At 50.2% G+C, this 16,040-nt stretch overlaps 1 protein-coding gene across 5 annotated transcripts in view; it reads left to right on the top strand.

The window, feature by feature from the left end:
- The window catches only part of KALRN (kalirin RhoGEF kinase), a 664,115-nt gene that overhangs the window by 528,516 nt on the left and 119,559 nt on the right, over positions 1–16,040 (top strand). For 3 of the 5 annotated variants that reach the window (XM_028131145.2, XM_008155511.3, XM_028131147.2), the window contains exon 1: positions 13,592–13,748. The exons of the other annotated variants lie outside the window; for them this stretch is intronic. In XM_028131145.2, coding sequence (XP_027986946.2) covers positions 13,664–13,748 — 85 coding nt within the window. In that variant the 5' untranslated portion in view covers positions 13,592–13,663. Of the gene's footprint in view, positions 1–13,591; positions 13,749–16,040 lie in introns of those variants that run through there. 5 annotated transcript variants of the gene reach the window in all.

The raw sequence follows: 16,040 nt of genomic DNA, 5'->3' as shown, positions 1-16,040 counted from the left end.
AGGTCATTGAAGGTGACCTTTGGACCACACCAGAGTGACGGGCTGACCTATGTGATGGGGGGCTATGCGAGCCTTTGAGTGTTGGGGTGGCTAGGAGCATGTCATTCTTCAGTTCAAACAAGACAAAGACAGAGGGCAGTTTTGTAGAGACTGCCTTCCCTATTTCATTTTTAACTGATTTTCTTCCACCTACCTGTCTATGTTAGGATGGGCCAGAAATGGCTCAGTGGTTACTGGACAACAGTGTGGGAGCCCTCCCAGGATGCAGTTTCAGGAAGAAGGAGGTGTAGATGCCCTCCAGTTCACACTCCATTCCCCCCTCCCCCCTACCTCCTCCTTTTTTTTAAGACTAAGGGATCAGCAAGAATGGTTAGAAGGGTGCGCCAGGCCTGCTTTGTCCTGGGTGAGATGTCTTGCCTGTGGCTGACTACCTTCCATCTGCTATTATTTAGGACATTGAAGGGCTTGGCATTGAAGCTGCAAATAGGAAGTTGTCAGGCCAGGCCACCTCCTCCTCTAAATGCACCCTGTGGCGGCCCCTCCCAGCTGTGCCCAAGCAGGAGGGCATGCGCAGTCAGGGAGAGACCTGACCTCTCCGGGCCTCCTGCCTTTCTCCCTTGTAGCACCTGCTGTGACTTAGCTCATGCCCAGTGCCCATATTTCCCTGCCTCCTGGTGTGCGCTGTAAACCTGTGAGATCTACATGCAGATGAGGCCTCTTATCATCCAGAGGGGAGGGAGGGTGGGGCTTCACTAGCCTTGTTCCTTGTTCCTTGGAGCCTCGTGAGCCAGCTGATGGAGCTCAGACCTAAGTTGAGGGTCTCGGATTTTATTCCAGACCGGAAGGGCTGCCACTGGTTTTGTTTCCTGAGAAGAGGCTGATGATGGAGAGGAGGTCACCCCAGCGAATGAAATGTTCCCCAAGAGAAGTCGATGGGGTTTTCTCTTTGTTAGTGCGAGCTAAGCTAAAAGCCTTTTCCCCTCAAAAGAGCAAAGGGACCGGAAGTGACATGCACCCGTGTGGCTTGGGAAGCAGAGAAGGAAGGTAGTGGTCTGACTGCTGGGGCTGTGCCTGCCCTGTGTGCTCAGTGGCTCACAGGTGAGCAGGTCTTAAAGGCCACGGGTGAGCGGCTGTCACAGAGGCATTGTGATGCTCCTCCCCTCACTGCCTTCCCCTGGTCACGTGGGCCTTGAGAACAGGCCCCCTCCTCCAGGACCTGTGTAGGACTGAAACTGCCTCTTGTACCCACATCACACCCTGCCACCTGCATGAGGTCTTTCAGCTTACAAGCTTACCTTGTTTAATACCAGCTCCCTGAACCCCAGGAGCAGGGAGGCCTTCTGCTCACTGAACAGCCTGCCCCGTTCTTTGTCCCTCCCCTTGGGATATGGCTGGGCTGCCTAGTTTTCCCACCCTCGGCCCCAGCCCCAGCCAGGGATGTGGATTCTGACATCATGCCCGCTTGCCTCACTTTCCACAAGGCCCTGTGGGCCGCAGGAGATACGGTGTCCATCCTTTGTACTCAGTGTACTTGCTGGCTCCGGTGCAGGGAAAGGGCCTGGGCTGAAGGTCCTGCTCAGCTCAAACCATCCCCAGGGCTCCTGTCTCATTTTGAGTAAAAAACCACGTCCTTTCTGTGTCTGCGAGGGGGCTCCTACAGGACCCGCCCCAGAGCCTGTTCTCCGACTTCATCTCGTTGTCTTAGTCCCCTTTTGCTGCTGTAACAAGTTCCCACACACCTGGTGGCTTCAAACAGCACGTTGATTCATCTACAAGTTCTGTGGGTTAGAAATCCAAGGAGGTGTCATCGAGCTCCATTCCCCGTGTCAGCAGGGTGGTGTTCCTCCTGGAGACTCTTGGGGAGAAGCTGTTTCCTCGCCTTGCCCACCTCCTATAGGCTGCCTGCCTTCCCTGGCGGGTGGTCCCTTCCTCCGTCTTCAAAGCCAGCCATGTGGCATCGCTCTCATCCTTGTCCCAGAGTCACGTCTCCCTCTGACCAATGGGAAGGGTGCTTTGCTTGCAAGGAGTCTCATGACTACATTGTGCTCACCTGGATAACACAGGATAACCTCCCCATCTCAAGGCCTAATGCAGTCACATAGAAAAGCCCCTTTTTCCAAGGAAGGTAACACAGTTACAGGTTCTGGGGATTAGGATGTGGACATCTTAGGGGGCATATTCTTCCTTCTACATCCTACCCCTCTCCTGACCAGCCCACCTGACTGAGCTGTTCCCTGTAGTCTCATGTACACTCCCACCAGCATCTGTACCTCTGGTCCCTCTGCCTGGGCACTCCACATCCTCAGACACCTGGTGGCTACTGCCACCCTTCCTTCTCATCTCTGCTCGAATCACACCTGATTAGAGATTTCTTCCCTCACCCCCACCCTCTCCCATCACACTGTATAGGCCTTTCCCTGTTTTACTCTTCCTCATTGCATTATTCACTACCTGACCTATTTGTTCATGCCTATTGTCTACTAGTGGCCCGGTGCATGAAATGTGTGCACATTAAGAGTGAATTAATTAGAGGAAATACTTTAATATTGCTATTTGCCCTTTCTCTATAATAGAAATGTCAGAGATGAAGGAAAATTAGTAAAATGTATATGAAAACCTTCCTCCTGTCAGAATCTGGGGCATGCCGCGGGACCTAGAGTCAAATCCCTGCCCACCACCTGCACGCACTTCGAAAACTCAGGAGACCCAGACCTGGCCAGCCCCACCCCCATTGGGTGAGACCTAGACCCGGCTGGCCCCACCCCCATCAAGCCCCTCTGGCAAGGGGCACAGCCTCAGGACCCCCGGCCTGGCGCCGGGTGGGGAGTGCAGTCTCAGGTCCCCCGTCAAGCCCCACTGGGCAGAGGGCACAGCCTGAGGTCCCCTGTCAAGCCCCGTGGGGCAGGGAGCATGGTCTGAGGTCCCCCGATCCAGCACCGGGGCGGGGGGGAGGTGCAGCCTGAGGTCCCCCGTCAAACCCCACCGGGCAGGGGGCACAGCCTGATGTCTCCCAGCCTGGCGCTGGGGCAGGGGGTGCAGCCTGAGGTCCCCCATCAAGCCCCTCCAGGTGAGGGGTGCAGCCTGAGGTCCCCGTCAAGCCCCGTGGGGTGCGGGGGGGGGGGGGGGGTGCAGCCTGAGGTCCCTCGCCCGGGCCAGGTGCCATGCAGCCTCAGGTCCCTGCTGTTTGGTCATGATGTTACGGCGTCCCGGCTAATTTGCATATTCCTCTATTATATAGATCAGGGGTCCTCAAACTTTTTAAACAGGGGGCCAGTTCACTGTCCCTCAGACGTTGGAGGGATGGACTATAGTTTTTAAAAAAACCTATGAACAAATTCCTATGCACACTGCACATATCTTATTTTGAAGTAAAAAAACAAAATGGCAAAAACACCCGCATGTGGCCCTTGGGCCGTAGTTTGAGGACACCTGATATAGACAGATTCCTCCCACTGCCCCACCCTCCAAATTCCCCTTATAAGTGCATGAATGTTGTCTGTTTTGTTCATTGCTCTAGCCCTAGCATCTAGAACAGTGGCTGGCATATAAGAAGTTCTCAGGGAAGGAAGGAAGGAAGGAAGGAAGGTAGGAAGGAAGGAAGGAAGGAAGGAAGGAAGGAAAGGAAGGAAGGAAAGGAGGGAGGGGGGGAAAGGAAGGAAGGGACCCCTGAGGAGTCCATGTGTGAAGGACCAGGCTCAGTGCATCCTCCATCACCTAAGAACTAAAAAAGCTTTAGCAAGAGCCTGATGATGCGAACAGGAAATAATGATCTGATGCTAGGAGTTCTGACTGAGAGAGTCTTTGAAATCCTATTTTCTGAGAAGTCTTCTCTGGGGACACAGGCTCAGCACCTCTCATTTATTTGGAATTGTTGAAAAGTCAGAAATATAAGGATGGGCAGTACCTCCAACATCCCTCCTTTTATTGAAATCTTCAATAAACTGACCTGAGTTGTATCAAGGCAAAATGCTCTTTGATTTCGCGTATCAGAAACCTCTCCATGGCGCCCCGTGAATCTACATGCTGCTGCGGCTGCTCCTCAGCCCACAGGAGGGAAGGTGGCAGTGACGGTCGGAATTGAAACACCATCCTGTGTGGTGGACACTTGGCAATGGCAAGCCTTCCCAAACTGAGGCTCAAAGTGGTGGTAGGCTGGCACTTCCTTCTGCCCTACTTTGTGGACACTTTGACCTACTTAGAGGTAAACGTCTTTGGAAGTGGATAAAACCTGGAGTGTTTGTTTTTAGCAACTACAGCTGGCGTCATCTTTCACTTTGATAAATCGCCTGCCTCCTCCTGAGCACAGGGCTGCTCAGCACAGATCTCCAGGAACCTGCCTGCGGCCCTACCGCTTTGTCCGCACAGAACACAGACGCGAGCTGTTCTGAGGAGACACCAGGGTCTCCTGTGAATTCCCACAGTCTCCGTCAGGACTGTCTGAACTCCTAACCCGGGGCCTGGTCAGACCAGAAGGTGATCAGTGAAAACAGAGGATGATTGCTAGAATGAGCTGGAGCTTAACTTCCTTGAGGATAAGTGAGGCAGCCAGAAAGAGGTGGACAGGCCTCCCAGGGCAAGCCCAGAAGAACCCACTTACACATAGAGGATGAGCAAGTGAGGGCCTAGGCTTTGGAGTCTGGGAGCTGTCACCAGGTGGATGGCAGCAATTCAATATTGCACGTCCTTTCTCTGATCTTAAGTGTTTCTGGTCACTGATGATTATCTCAGTTCCTCCTTTTCACATAAAGACAAAACCTCTACCTATGTCCAGTCCTGGTCTGTCTCCAGTTTCCTTTTACTGCCACAAAAAAAAAAAAAAAAAAAAAAAAAAAATTGAACCAACTGCTTCTCCTAGAACTTACCCTGTTCTTTGTCTTTGTTCAGGGAACGTGTCTTATTCACTTTATATTTCTCATATACATTTCCTGTATTAATTCCCATACACCCCTTAACTTAGTGACTTTCAGAGAGTAGATGTTCAGAAACCAACCATTTGTTGAATACGTGGTCAGTACTTGCCAAGAATCTCAGAGGTTAAGCCACAGTCATAAATAGCAGCCAGAACAGGGTAATTTGGGGGTAATTGTGAACCGCCTGGCATCAGCAGTCAGGCAGTTCACAGGTCAGAGTCCGCACAGGGAAGATGAGGATTAAGGAATGTGCAGGTGGCAAATGAAGAGCATAACAGGCGGTGGAAGATGGATCCAGGGACCAGTTGTGAGGATTTGAGAAAGTGAAAGCATTTGAGTCCAGGTACTGCCCAAACTCTACATCAACCTGCAGGAGCCAGATGCGGCGGGGGCCAGATATGGCAGGGATCTCCCTTTTCCACGTCCAGCACGGAAAGAGAGATGAACGAACCAGTTCTAAGTGGAGGTGGCCAGGGATTGAGAAATAATAGAAAGAAAGAGAGAGAAAGAGGGAGGGAAGGGGAAGGAAGGAAGGAAGGAAGGAAGGAAGGAAGGAAGGAAGGAAGGAAGGAAGAAAGAAAGAAAGAAAGGAAGAAAAGAAGGAAGAAAAGAAAGGAAAGAAAGAAAGAAAAGAAAGAAAGAAAAGAAAGAAAGAAAGAAAGAAAGAAAAAAGAAAGAAAGAAAGAAAGAAAGAAAGGCACAGAAATAGAAGCAAGCTGGGAGCCAGGTGGGACGCCATTCTCTCTGATGGAGAAGCAGCGATGATGACCCTGAGCCCACTCAGCACATTTATTTTTTACCCCCAAATACCAGGAAGTATCACCAAAACTTAGGATCAAAGGAGCTTATTTGCATTCTTGAGTAGGCCTTAGCATTCCTGGTGCTTGCCTGGATTTACATATTAAAGCCTGCTCCCAACACCTGGACAAAGGTAAGAAGTCAGTACTGATAATACTCTCCGCCTTCTTGGGGAGGGTGTATCCGAGACTCGGCTCTGCCAGTCATCTTGGACTCAGCTGACAACAATTAAAGAAATGCCCACGTGCCTTCCCAGGCGCTATCTACATCAACCACGCAGGGCCTAAGCCCCAAGGCCAGTGGTTCTGAACCCCGACTTCATATTGAAATCTCCTGCAGAGTTTTTCAAAAATGTAGATATGAATGTGATTCGAATCTGGGAGTGGGTGCTAGAAGTGAGAGTCTCCTAGGGGATGAGGCAGGTCAATGATGGGTCAGGGTGGGTGGATGAGGAAAACAGGGCCTGTCCTCCCTGCTCGCCAGGATGTAGTCCACAGCCCTCTCTGAGCCTATCTGAGCATGCTCTGTAAAAGGTGTGTGTGTACTGTACTTGTCACAGTAAGAAGGTTCTCACGGGAGTGTCCAGCACAGTTCTATTCCTTTTGTCTCTGGGCTGAGTTCTCACTAAGAAATATGGGGAAGTGTGATTTGAAAAACTCTGTTCCTATAAACCTGAAGGGAATAAGCCTTTTGGTTTTGAGGTCATGGTCCAGCATTAGTGAGGCCTGTGACTAATTAGTGGGAAAAAGGGAGGAAGAGCTGTCCTATTAGTCCCGACTATCAGGCCCAGCATGTGGTAGACCTGACCCAGTATGTCTGCAGGCTGGGACCATCAGAACTCTTTGGGATTCACTATTGTGGGGAATGGAGATGAGACATAAAATGGACACACAGGTAGGCAGAACACCTAATTCATGTAAAATGGACTTTGACTGGAGGTATCACTAAAGACAAGTTCTACTGAAGATGAGAATAAGATTCAGCCATCTGTTTAGAAGTTAAGAACACTCTAAAGATATTGCTATAGCTCCAGGGTTCTTAGCCTGATTTGGGAAGTGGGTAGCTAGGTGTTTGAAAACCCTGAAATTATAGACATTCAACTGTCTTATGCAAAAAAAAAAAAAAAAAAGGAGTTTACTGGGGGGCTTAAATAAAGTCCAGGGATCAATAATGCTTTTGGGGAAAAGTGTATCTAGTTATTCAGATGATATTGGCAAACCTCTTCTCCCATCCCCTCCCCACCCCTCCCTTCTCCTCCCGTCCCCTCCCCTCCCCTCCTCTCTCTCCTCCTCCCTCTCTCTCTCATCTTTTTCCTCTATGTTGGCTTTATTCTCAGGCAGCTTCTTTCTATGTGGTTATAGCAACATGGCCTCCAGCTGCTTTAGGCTAACATTGAACCAACTTAGAAATCTTGTAGGAAGCTGCTTTCCGCATAGTTCTTGCTAAGGTCACGTGGTTTTTGCTCATTGGCTGAAATTGGATCATGTTCTAAATCTAAACCAGTCCCTGTGACTAACTGGCCAAGTGCAGATCCCCTCCAAATTGTCCCGAGGACATCACCTTAAAACATCTAGATGCAGGCAGGTTACAGGATTTATATTCTTAAATCCCTCAACTCAAAACTTGGTCAGATATCTGGTGTTGATTCCCCTTTCCTTCCTGTTCGTGGAGAGTCTGTCCTAGTGGCCAGCTCTGCAAAGGCTGGGAGTGTTTTTGTTTACCAGTGTATACCTACTGCCTAGAACAGAGCCTGGCACATAGTATCCAAAGAGATAGGTTGGGTGGGGAGACCAAATATCTATCCATTTGTGTATCATAGCCCCCATGCAGCAGATCACAAGCAAATAAAGTTCACTTTTATTTATTTTTATTTATTTACTTATTTTTATTTATTTTTTCCATTGACTTTTAGACAGAGTGGAAGGGAGAGGAAGAGACAGAGAGAAACACTGTGTGGGAGAGACACACTGATTGGTTGCCTTCTGCATGCCCCCAACCAGGGCCGGGAGCCTGCAACCGAGGTACGCGCCCTTGACCGGAATTGAACCCGGGACTCTTCAGCGCACAGGCTGACACTCTATCCACTGAGCCAAACCGGCGAAGGCTAAAATTCACTTGTAGAAGGGCTGAAGGTGCTGGCCATTTTCTGTTCTGGGCTTGCAAAGAAGAGCAAAATGGGCGTTGTCTTTGGTGATATGGAAGAGAGAACTAGACAATAGTACTGGTTGCCATGGGTCAGAACTGAAACCCAGGATAACTATGCTCCTGCAGTAACTCAAGCTGGCAAGATGAGAAGGGCCCATAGGACGATCAGGGAATCGGGAATCAGGATGCAGGTTGCATAAGCAATTCGAACTTTCATCTCTCTGTTTTGTCTGTGGAGCACCTCCTGCTCAGCAATGAGGTTCTTATGTAATTCTCGCCAGGAGGGGCCATCAGGGGAATGGCAGTGGTAGAACTAGAAGTTAGATTTTGACTTTAGATTTTTTTTTCCTATGAGGTGGTACTTTTTAGAGTTAAACCATCAAAATCTCATCATAGTTCATTCATTCCGTTTCCTCGTATGTATAAGAGGTCCCTACCTTATAAGGTTTTTCGTGTAGGCAAATGAATTCATAGAAAGCAATTAGGAACTGCTTGGCACAAATAAATGCTCAATACATGGTAGCGATTAAATTGTCTACTATCATTTACTAAGCATGTATGTGTTCCAACTGTGAGGCAGATGCTGCAACATATAGATAAACTAGAGGCCTGGTGCATGAAATCGTGCATGGGTGGGGTGCCTCAGGGTGGCCTGTGGGGATCGGGCCAAAACCTCTCCAATGCTGCCTGCCGCTCCTGTCTGCCACTCCCGCTCATCCCGGCCCCACTGTGCCTGCCGCAGGCTCATGCCCAGTCAGTCCCGGGAGAGGTTCGTGCCACCCCTCTCACCAGCAGTGAGCCCTGCATCTGAGGCCTGTCCCAAGGGGGTTGGAAGAGGGGCCAGGTCCTGATTGGCCCTCTGGGCAGGCGGTGGGATGCCCTTGCTGGCCCCGGGATCCAGATCTGTCCCTTTGACATTCGCACCAGTTGTCGGGAGCCACCTGGCTGCAGTTTTTATATTGTTTCTTCCTTGCGGAGTATCTAGGGAGGGGAAGTGGCAGTGGTGCCCAAGGACGACTTCCAGGAGGCTGGCAGCACTGTCCGGATCGTGCCGGCAGTGCCAGTTTGTAGGTGCCTGGCCCATTCTCCGTATATTGGACCTGCAGGACTACTGAGGGAGTGAGTGGCTGCCACCAGACTGGTGGGCCACCAGGACAGGTCGGTCAGCTGAGTGGCACTCCAGCTGTGGGAGCACACTGACCACCAGGGGGCAGCTCCTGCATTGAGTGTCTGCTCGCTGGTGGTCAGTGTGCATCATAGCGACTGGACAACTGGTCATTGGGTCGACCAGTGGCTTAAGCTTTCTTTTATCTTTATTGTTCAGATTATTATAGACTAGAGGCCTGGCGCACGAAATTCGTGTGCACGTATGGTCCCTAGGCCTGGCCTGCGATCAGGGCAATCTTCCCCAGCTGCCCGCAGCCAGCCCCACCCCCCTCCGTCACCCACCCCTAGTTTCCCATTCACCATTGGGTGATCGGAGCCTGATGGCCAGGGGAAGGGACCAAGAGGTGGTCAGTGCTCCTCATAGTGACTGGTCGAGCGGTTGTTCTGGTTGTTCTGCCGTTAGGGTCAATTTGCATATTGCCCTTTTATTATATAGGATGTTCCTCTTTTTCCCCCCCATAGCTCCCCTCCACCCAGTTCCGCCCCCACCCCACCCCCGGTGACCCCAGACCCTCGCCCCCCTCCATCGTCCTCATCCATAGGTGTAAGATCTTTGTCCAATCTCTTCCCACACCCCCCACAACCCCTTCCCCCTGAGAATTGTCAGTCCACTCCATTTCCATGCCCCTGAATCTATTACATTCACCAGTTTATTCTTTTCATCAGATTCATTATTCATTTGATTTTTAGATTCACTTGTTGATAGATATGTATTTGTTGTCACTTTATTGTTCATAATTTTTTATCTTTACCTTTTTCTTCTTCTTTCTCTTAAAGAATACCTTTCAGCATTTCATATAATACTGGTTTGGTGGTGATGAACTCCTTTAGCTTTTTCTTATCTGTGAAGCTCTTTATCTGACCTTCAGTTGTAAATGATAGCTTTCCTGTGTAGAGTAATCTTGGTTGTAGGTTCTTGCTATTCATCACTTTCAATATTTCTTGCCACTCCCTTCTGGCCTGCATAGTTTCTGTTGAGAAATCAGCTGACAGTCGTATGGGTACTCCCTTGTAGGTAACTAACTGTTTTTCTCTTGCTGCTTTAAGATTCTCTCTTTGTCTTTTGCCCGTGGCATTTTAATTATGATGTGTCTTGGTGTGGTCCTCTTTGGATTCCTCTTGTTTGGGGTTCTCTGTGCTTCCTGGACTTGTAAGTCTATTTCTTTTACCAGGTAGGGGAAGTTTGCTGTCATTATTTTTTCAAATAGGTTTTCAATATCTTGCTCTCTTTCTTCTTCTGGCACCCCTATAATTCAGATGTTGGTATGCTTGAAGTTGTCCCAGAAGCTCCTTACACTATCTTCATATTTTTGGATTTTTTTTTTTTCTTTTTATTCTTCCAGTTGGGTGTTTTTTGCTTCCTCATACTTCAAATCTTTGACTTGATTCTTGGGATCCTCTAGTCTACTGTTGAATCTCTGTATATTATTCTTTATTTCAGTCAGTGTATGCTTAATTTCTGACTGGTCCTTTTCCATTTTTTTGGCATTCTCACTAAGATCATTGAAGGTCTCACTAAGTTCCTTGAAGGTTTCTAGAAGATTATTGAGTAATCTTATAACTGTGGTTTTGAACTCTATATCCAGTAGTTTGCTTTCCTCCATTTCTTTCATTTGTGACATGTTTCTTTTTCTCCGCATTTTGGCTGCTTCCCTGTGTTTGTTTCTATGTATTGGGTAGCTGCTAAGTATCCTTGAGTTGATAGAGTGGCCTTGTGTGGTAGGTGTCCTATAGAGCCCAGTGGTTTGGCCTCCCCAATCACCTGAGGTGGACACTCTTGGTGCAACCCTTTGTGGGCTGTGTGCACAGTGTTGTTGTAGTTAAGCCTTGATTGCTGTTGGTATCACTGGGAGGAATTGACCTCCAGGTCAATTGGCTATGAGGACCAGCTGTGTCTACAGTGGAAGAGCTGCTGTGCAGGAGACAACCTTATGGGGCCAGACTTGCTTCAGTGGGGCTTTGGTGCTCACTGAGTCTGCCCCTTGAGTGTGTCACTTATGGATGTGAAGAGTTGTGATCTAATATGGTCTCACACTGACCACTGGGTACACTGGCTCTTGGATCTCCAAGGAGGTGCAAACTCAGCCACTGCCTGGGGCCACCCAGCAGGAGCTATAGAGAGATGTGCAGATTCCTCCTCTTTGTATCGGGTTTGGAAGTGCCCAGACGAGGTCCAGTTGTGAAGCAAGGCAGGCTGCTGCTGCCAGCCTTGGACCTTCTTTTAATAGCTTTGGGGCTCCCTGATCCAGCTGCTGCCTATTTAACAGGTTTTAGGCTGAGAAAGGACAGGCCATTCATATGCAAAAAAACTGCTGCCAACAGCTTGGGTGGGGTTGTAAATTGGGTAGGGTGGGGTCTCAGGGGATCACCAGGGCAGAGCAAACAGCAATGGCTGCCAGTCAGCCCTGAATTGGGGAGGTCCCAGCACAGGAACAATGACCGCTGTGAGCACCTCTGTCTGAAAGAAAGCTGCCCTCACATTCCTGCCCCCATGCCAGACAATCCATTTTCTCCCTGTATGTGTCTGTGTCCCCCAGAGTCTCGCCTGAAACTGGAGTTCAGAGCAAGCGGGAGCTTGTATCTCCCTCCCGATTAAAAAAGCAGCGCACCCGGGTGCCAGCCTGTTTGACACCTCTGTACCTCCTACCAGTCTCAATGCGCTTTCTTCACCTGTCTGGTTGTAGTGCATCCACTCAGCCAGCTTTCTCGCGGTTCTGGATGATCTTGTTCTGTATTTTAGTTGTAATTTTGATGTGGTTATGAGAGGCAGCAAGTACAGGTGTTTACCTATGCCGCCATCTTGGTTCTCTCTCTTAGGCTTTTATACATATAGATAAGCACAAGTCTAAACAGAGTTAAAACAGAAAGAAAGCCCAAACCTTGGTATTCCCTACAAGTCTTGCTCCTTGGCTGTCTTTCTTTCAGGTGGGAATTGGTTTCCTCAGTGATCAAGCTTCTGTTTTTTCTTCCTCTCACTTCCCTGTTTGTTTGTGTGTTTTTTTTAATTTATTTTTTTGTGTGTGTGTTTTTTTAGAAAGAGAGAAAGGGAGAGAGAAAGAAACATCCATTGGTTGCCTCCTGTATGTACATGTCCCATATGTGCCCCGACTGGGGATCAAACCCGCAACCTGGGTATTTGCCCTGACTGAGGCGGAATCAAACCTGCTGACTTTTGGTGTATAGAATGACACTCCAACCTACTGAACCATACTGGCTAGAGCAAACTTCCCTGTTTTCTGATGAATGAGCCCTCTGTACTTTATGAGTGTTGTATGTTCCTTGGACACAAAGGAATGGGAGATATGCCCAAGAGTGATAAACACAGTGATTCCTGGGTAAGTTAGGTTGATGTGGTCCATGGGAGGAGGGGGAATATGGGCTTGGCCTTGAAATATGAAAAAGATTTAAAAAAGAAATCAGTGGAACAGAATAAAGGAATGGCAGCTCCACTGGGTGGGGTTGGGAGCGGGGGTGGAGGGGTGTGAATGGAGGTCTTGCACCATAAGAGGCTCAGGGCTTCTCTGCAGGCTTCACCAACTGGGACTATTCAACATCTCCCTAACAGTATTTCCTTGGGTGTGTCTTTTAAAATTCTATTAGCAACATTTTTTAAATGATTAAATATTTTTAAATGATTAAATTGAAGGTCAAAAAAGTGAAGTGACTTGCCTAAGGTCAAACAGCTAGTCGATGGCAAAACAGGTTTAAACTTTTGGTTTTATGATTCCAAATCCAGAGTGCATTCGCACAACATCATTACAGCCCGAAGCCAATAAAAAAGTGAGGCACTGTTAGCAGTATTAGCATGAAATACTAAAAGGAGGGGGAAAGCCGGGCTTGTATGCCTCAGTGGTTGAACATGACCCATAAATGTGGAGGTTGGAGTTGGATTCTCCATCAGGGCGCATGCCCGGATTGGGGGCTGGAAACCCGGTGGGGGTGTGTGTAGGGGGACAGCCAATCGATGATTCTCTCTCTGTCCCTCTCCCTTCATCTCTCTGAAATCAATAAAAACGTTTTATAGGGGGTGGGGGGAGGGAAAGAAAAGGGATAGGAGGGTGTTTTCAATGCAGAGGAGGCTGTCCAAGTTTGAAGGCTGAGGGGAAGGTGAGGGTGAACCGGTTGGAGAAAAAAAGCATTCTTGAGTCTTGTACCTAAATCTGCTCCGGTCCCACGTCTTTGGCGTCATCTGGTTGTGTGTTTTAAGCTCAAGCTGACCGTGGTGGCCTTTGAGGAGAGCAAGCTGCACAGGAGACGCACCAGTGTTGTGCCAGGGGCTGTGTGTGCAACAGACCGTGCTCCCTACGCGTGCCCTGTGCCTGCAGCCACAGGTCGAGCTGCCCTTGCGTAAGGCTCTGGGCCACCCCGCTGCCCGGACTCCAGCAAACAGCTGGACTTTGGAACTCCGCCCCCTTAGGCCCTCCCTCCCCGCCGGGCCCCTCCCCCGCCGGGCCCCTCCCCTACTCCCCAAGGTGGCTCGGGCTCCCAGAAAGTCCGCGCGGACGGCCCGGGTGCTGGAAGAGGGAGGGAGGGAAGGAGGGAGCTGGCTCCCGGCCGGCGCGGCGCTGAAGTCTCCTGCCCGCTGCGCTCCCACCGCTGCTGGCCGCTGGCGCCCGGGCCATGCTGGAGCGCTGGGCGGCAGCATGAAGGGCGCCGACCGGGCTTACACCCGCGGTCCCGCTTTGGGGTGGCTCTTTGCTAAGTGCTGCTGTTGCTTCCCGTGCGGAGGTGAGTGGCTGTCGGCATGGGCACCTTCTCTTAGCCAAAGACCGGGAGGGCTGAGTGCGAGGGAGCGGTGGGGGAATGGGGGTGGGTAGTGGGGAGGTGGCAAAGGGAGAGAGTTTGCTCAGAGCCGCGTTTATTTCAGTTTCCCTGGCAGAGCGCGCGCGGCTCGCGCTCGTCTGACTTGGTTGCGGAGCTGCAGTTTGCAAACTGTTACTCACCAGCGACTTTGGATGTCCGCCGCCAGCCCGCAGGGGGATGGGGTGCGGGTGCGGGGGGGATGGGGAGAGGGCCCTGAGAGCCGCGTGAGTGTCCCCGGCGGCGGCGGCGGCGGAGTCGCACTTCCCCGCTCGCATTTACATATGGATCTCAGCTGCCGGATTAACTGGTGACTCCTAGCTATAGGAATGTGTTTGACACTTGTCTCTACACCAGCAACTATTTTTGCCAAGTGACAGTTTTCTTTGGGGACTGGAGCAGCCTTTTCTCTGCCTGGGCTGTCGCAGGCCTAAGTAGGTTTGCATCTCTGGGGCCAGAGTTGGGCTCGTGAATTAACCGAGAACTCTCCAGGTGCCCAAGTATGACGGTATTTAATTACTCTGCTAATTTTAATGTTGTTGAGGAGACTTGCAGGAAGCATCTAATTCCCCCTAAATCAGCCTGAAAAACCAGAAGGCGAGACGTAGGACAGTGGGGAAGTGATCAATTTTGAAGCCTCTCTTGAAAAAGAAGCCCTCCTGTCACCTCAGCTTGGAGGGTGAGGGGAGAGACTCTGTTTCTGTGTGGTTGGAAGTGAGAGTATGGCCTCTCACTCGACATTTGCCCTTTTTAAGTGTCATCTATTGGACCTGTCGCCTCCACCCCCATTTACAGTGCCCCAGTGTCTGTCCTCATTCTGTCTAACAAAGTCCAAATGGAACGTACACTCTGAGATAAATGAATACACTATCCAAATAACCCTTCACCGTCTTCTGTGCATATGCCCCATCCTGAGAGACAGACATAAGCTACAAAAACGAATTAAGTAAAAAATGTTCAGAATCGCAGCGTTAGATTCTCTCACGCCGCGTTGCATTAGAACTGCCAGAAACTGTGTGGCAGCCAGCTCTAAAAGCCAGAATGCAGATGGAGAAGCCATCACAAAGGGCCAGAACCCCCACAAGAATCCAAGCCTCGTTCAGAGACTTGTAAAACCAAGGCTGGGAACTAAAGGGAGAGGATGTTAAAGGTGCAAGAACGCAGGAAATAGCCGGAGAGAGTCTGTGAGTGGGTGGGTTTGCTCTGCTTTCATGGTGAAGGGTTCCCAAGCAGGATTTCTTGGGAGTCCGTTTCCTGTCCAAAGGCAGAACTGGGAGACTTGGGCACTTTTCCAGATGTGTGGCAGCCCAGCTTCCCTACTGAGTAATTCTCTGGGGGTCTCTCCAGCCTCTGCTTGGTTTGTGAGTTGCCCTGGCTGTCCCTCTGTCTGCGGCTGAGGAGGGGTGGGGAGCCTGCTTAGAGAGACTCTGGGCTGCCTCCTGCCAGCAGGACTAGGAAATCAGTGGCAGCTGGAAGAGACCATTGACCCTCAGCCAAACATGGAAGGACCCAAAGGCCCAAGCAGTGAGAGCAGCTTTGAAAGGCAAGGAGGGTAACAGAGGTGGGTGCCTTGTCACCTCCCTCTCTACTCGGTTCTCTTCCTTAGACCTGACACATGTGAAGATGGAGAACTGGGGCTCAAATCTGAGGAAGATGGTGGGGGAGGTGAATTAGCCACCCTTCAGAACCGCTGGCCTGGGCTGGGCAGGGTGATGGCATCTGAGGGGCTGGGACTCCCCTGGGCTCCCTCAGTCTTCTCTCACCTAAAAAGCAGCTCTGTCCCCACCCAGCCTATAGACATCTATTCAGAAGCAGATTGAAACGATAAGGCTTTGTGCCGAGCTTGAGTGCATTGCCCAGAGCCCCCAAGACTGTACTGAGAAAAGCTGACCCAGTTGCATCCCAGGGAAGGGCTCAGGGAAGAGGCTGAGAGGCTGAAGAGAGTGGAGGGCATCTCAGCCAGGAGGTCTGCCTCCCTCTTCAGTTAAACCCGTTTCTCTGGTTGGTCAAACTTCATACAGTTGAAAGGCAGCTTCCGCTTTTAAATAAAAGCAGCTGGTTATTTGGTCTCTCTCTCCGGAGAGAACCGGGACCTTTCCTGCTCCTCCAGGAGCCACACTATGAAGCTGATGGGCCAGGACCCACCACAGTGGTTCCCAACTCAAGGGGCCGTCACTAACTGGCTCTCAGTCCTGCAGGATTTAAGGACACCTATGTCTA

This window comes from Eptesicus fuscus, chromosome 3 (genome assembly GCF_027574615.1).
Source record: "Eptesicus fuscus isolate TK198812 chromosome 3, DD_ASM_mEF_20220401, whole genome shotgun sequence".
In the NCBI taxonomy this organism is placed as follows: Eukaryota; Metazoa; Chordata; class Mammalia; order Chiroptera; family Vespertilionidae; genus Eptesicus; species Eptesicus fuscus.
This window is presented reverse-complemented; position numbering and strand designations above follow the sequence as displayed.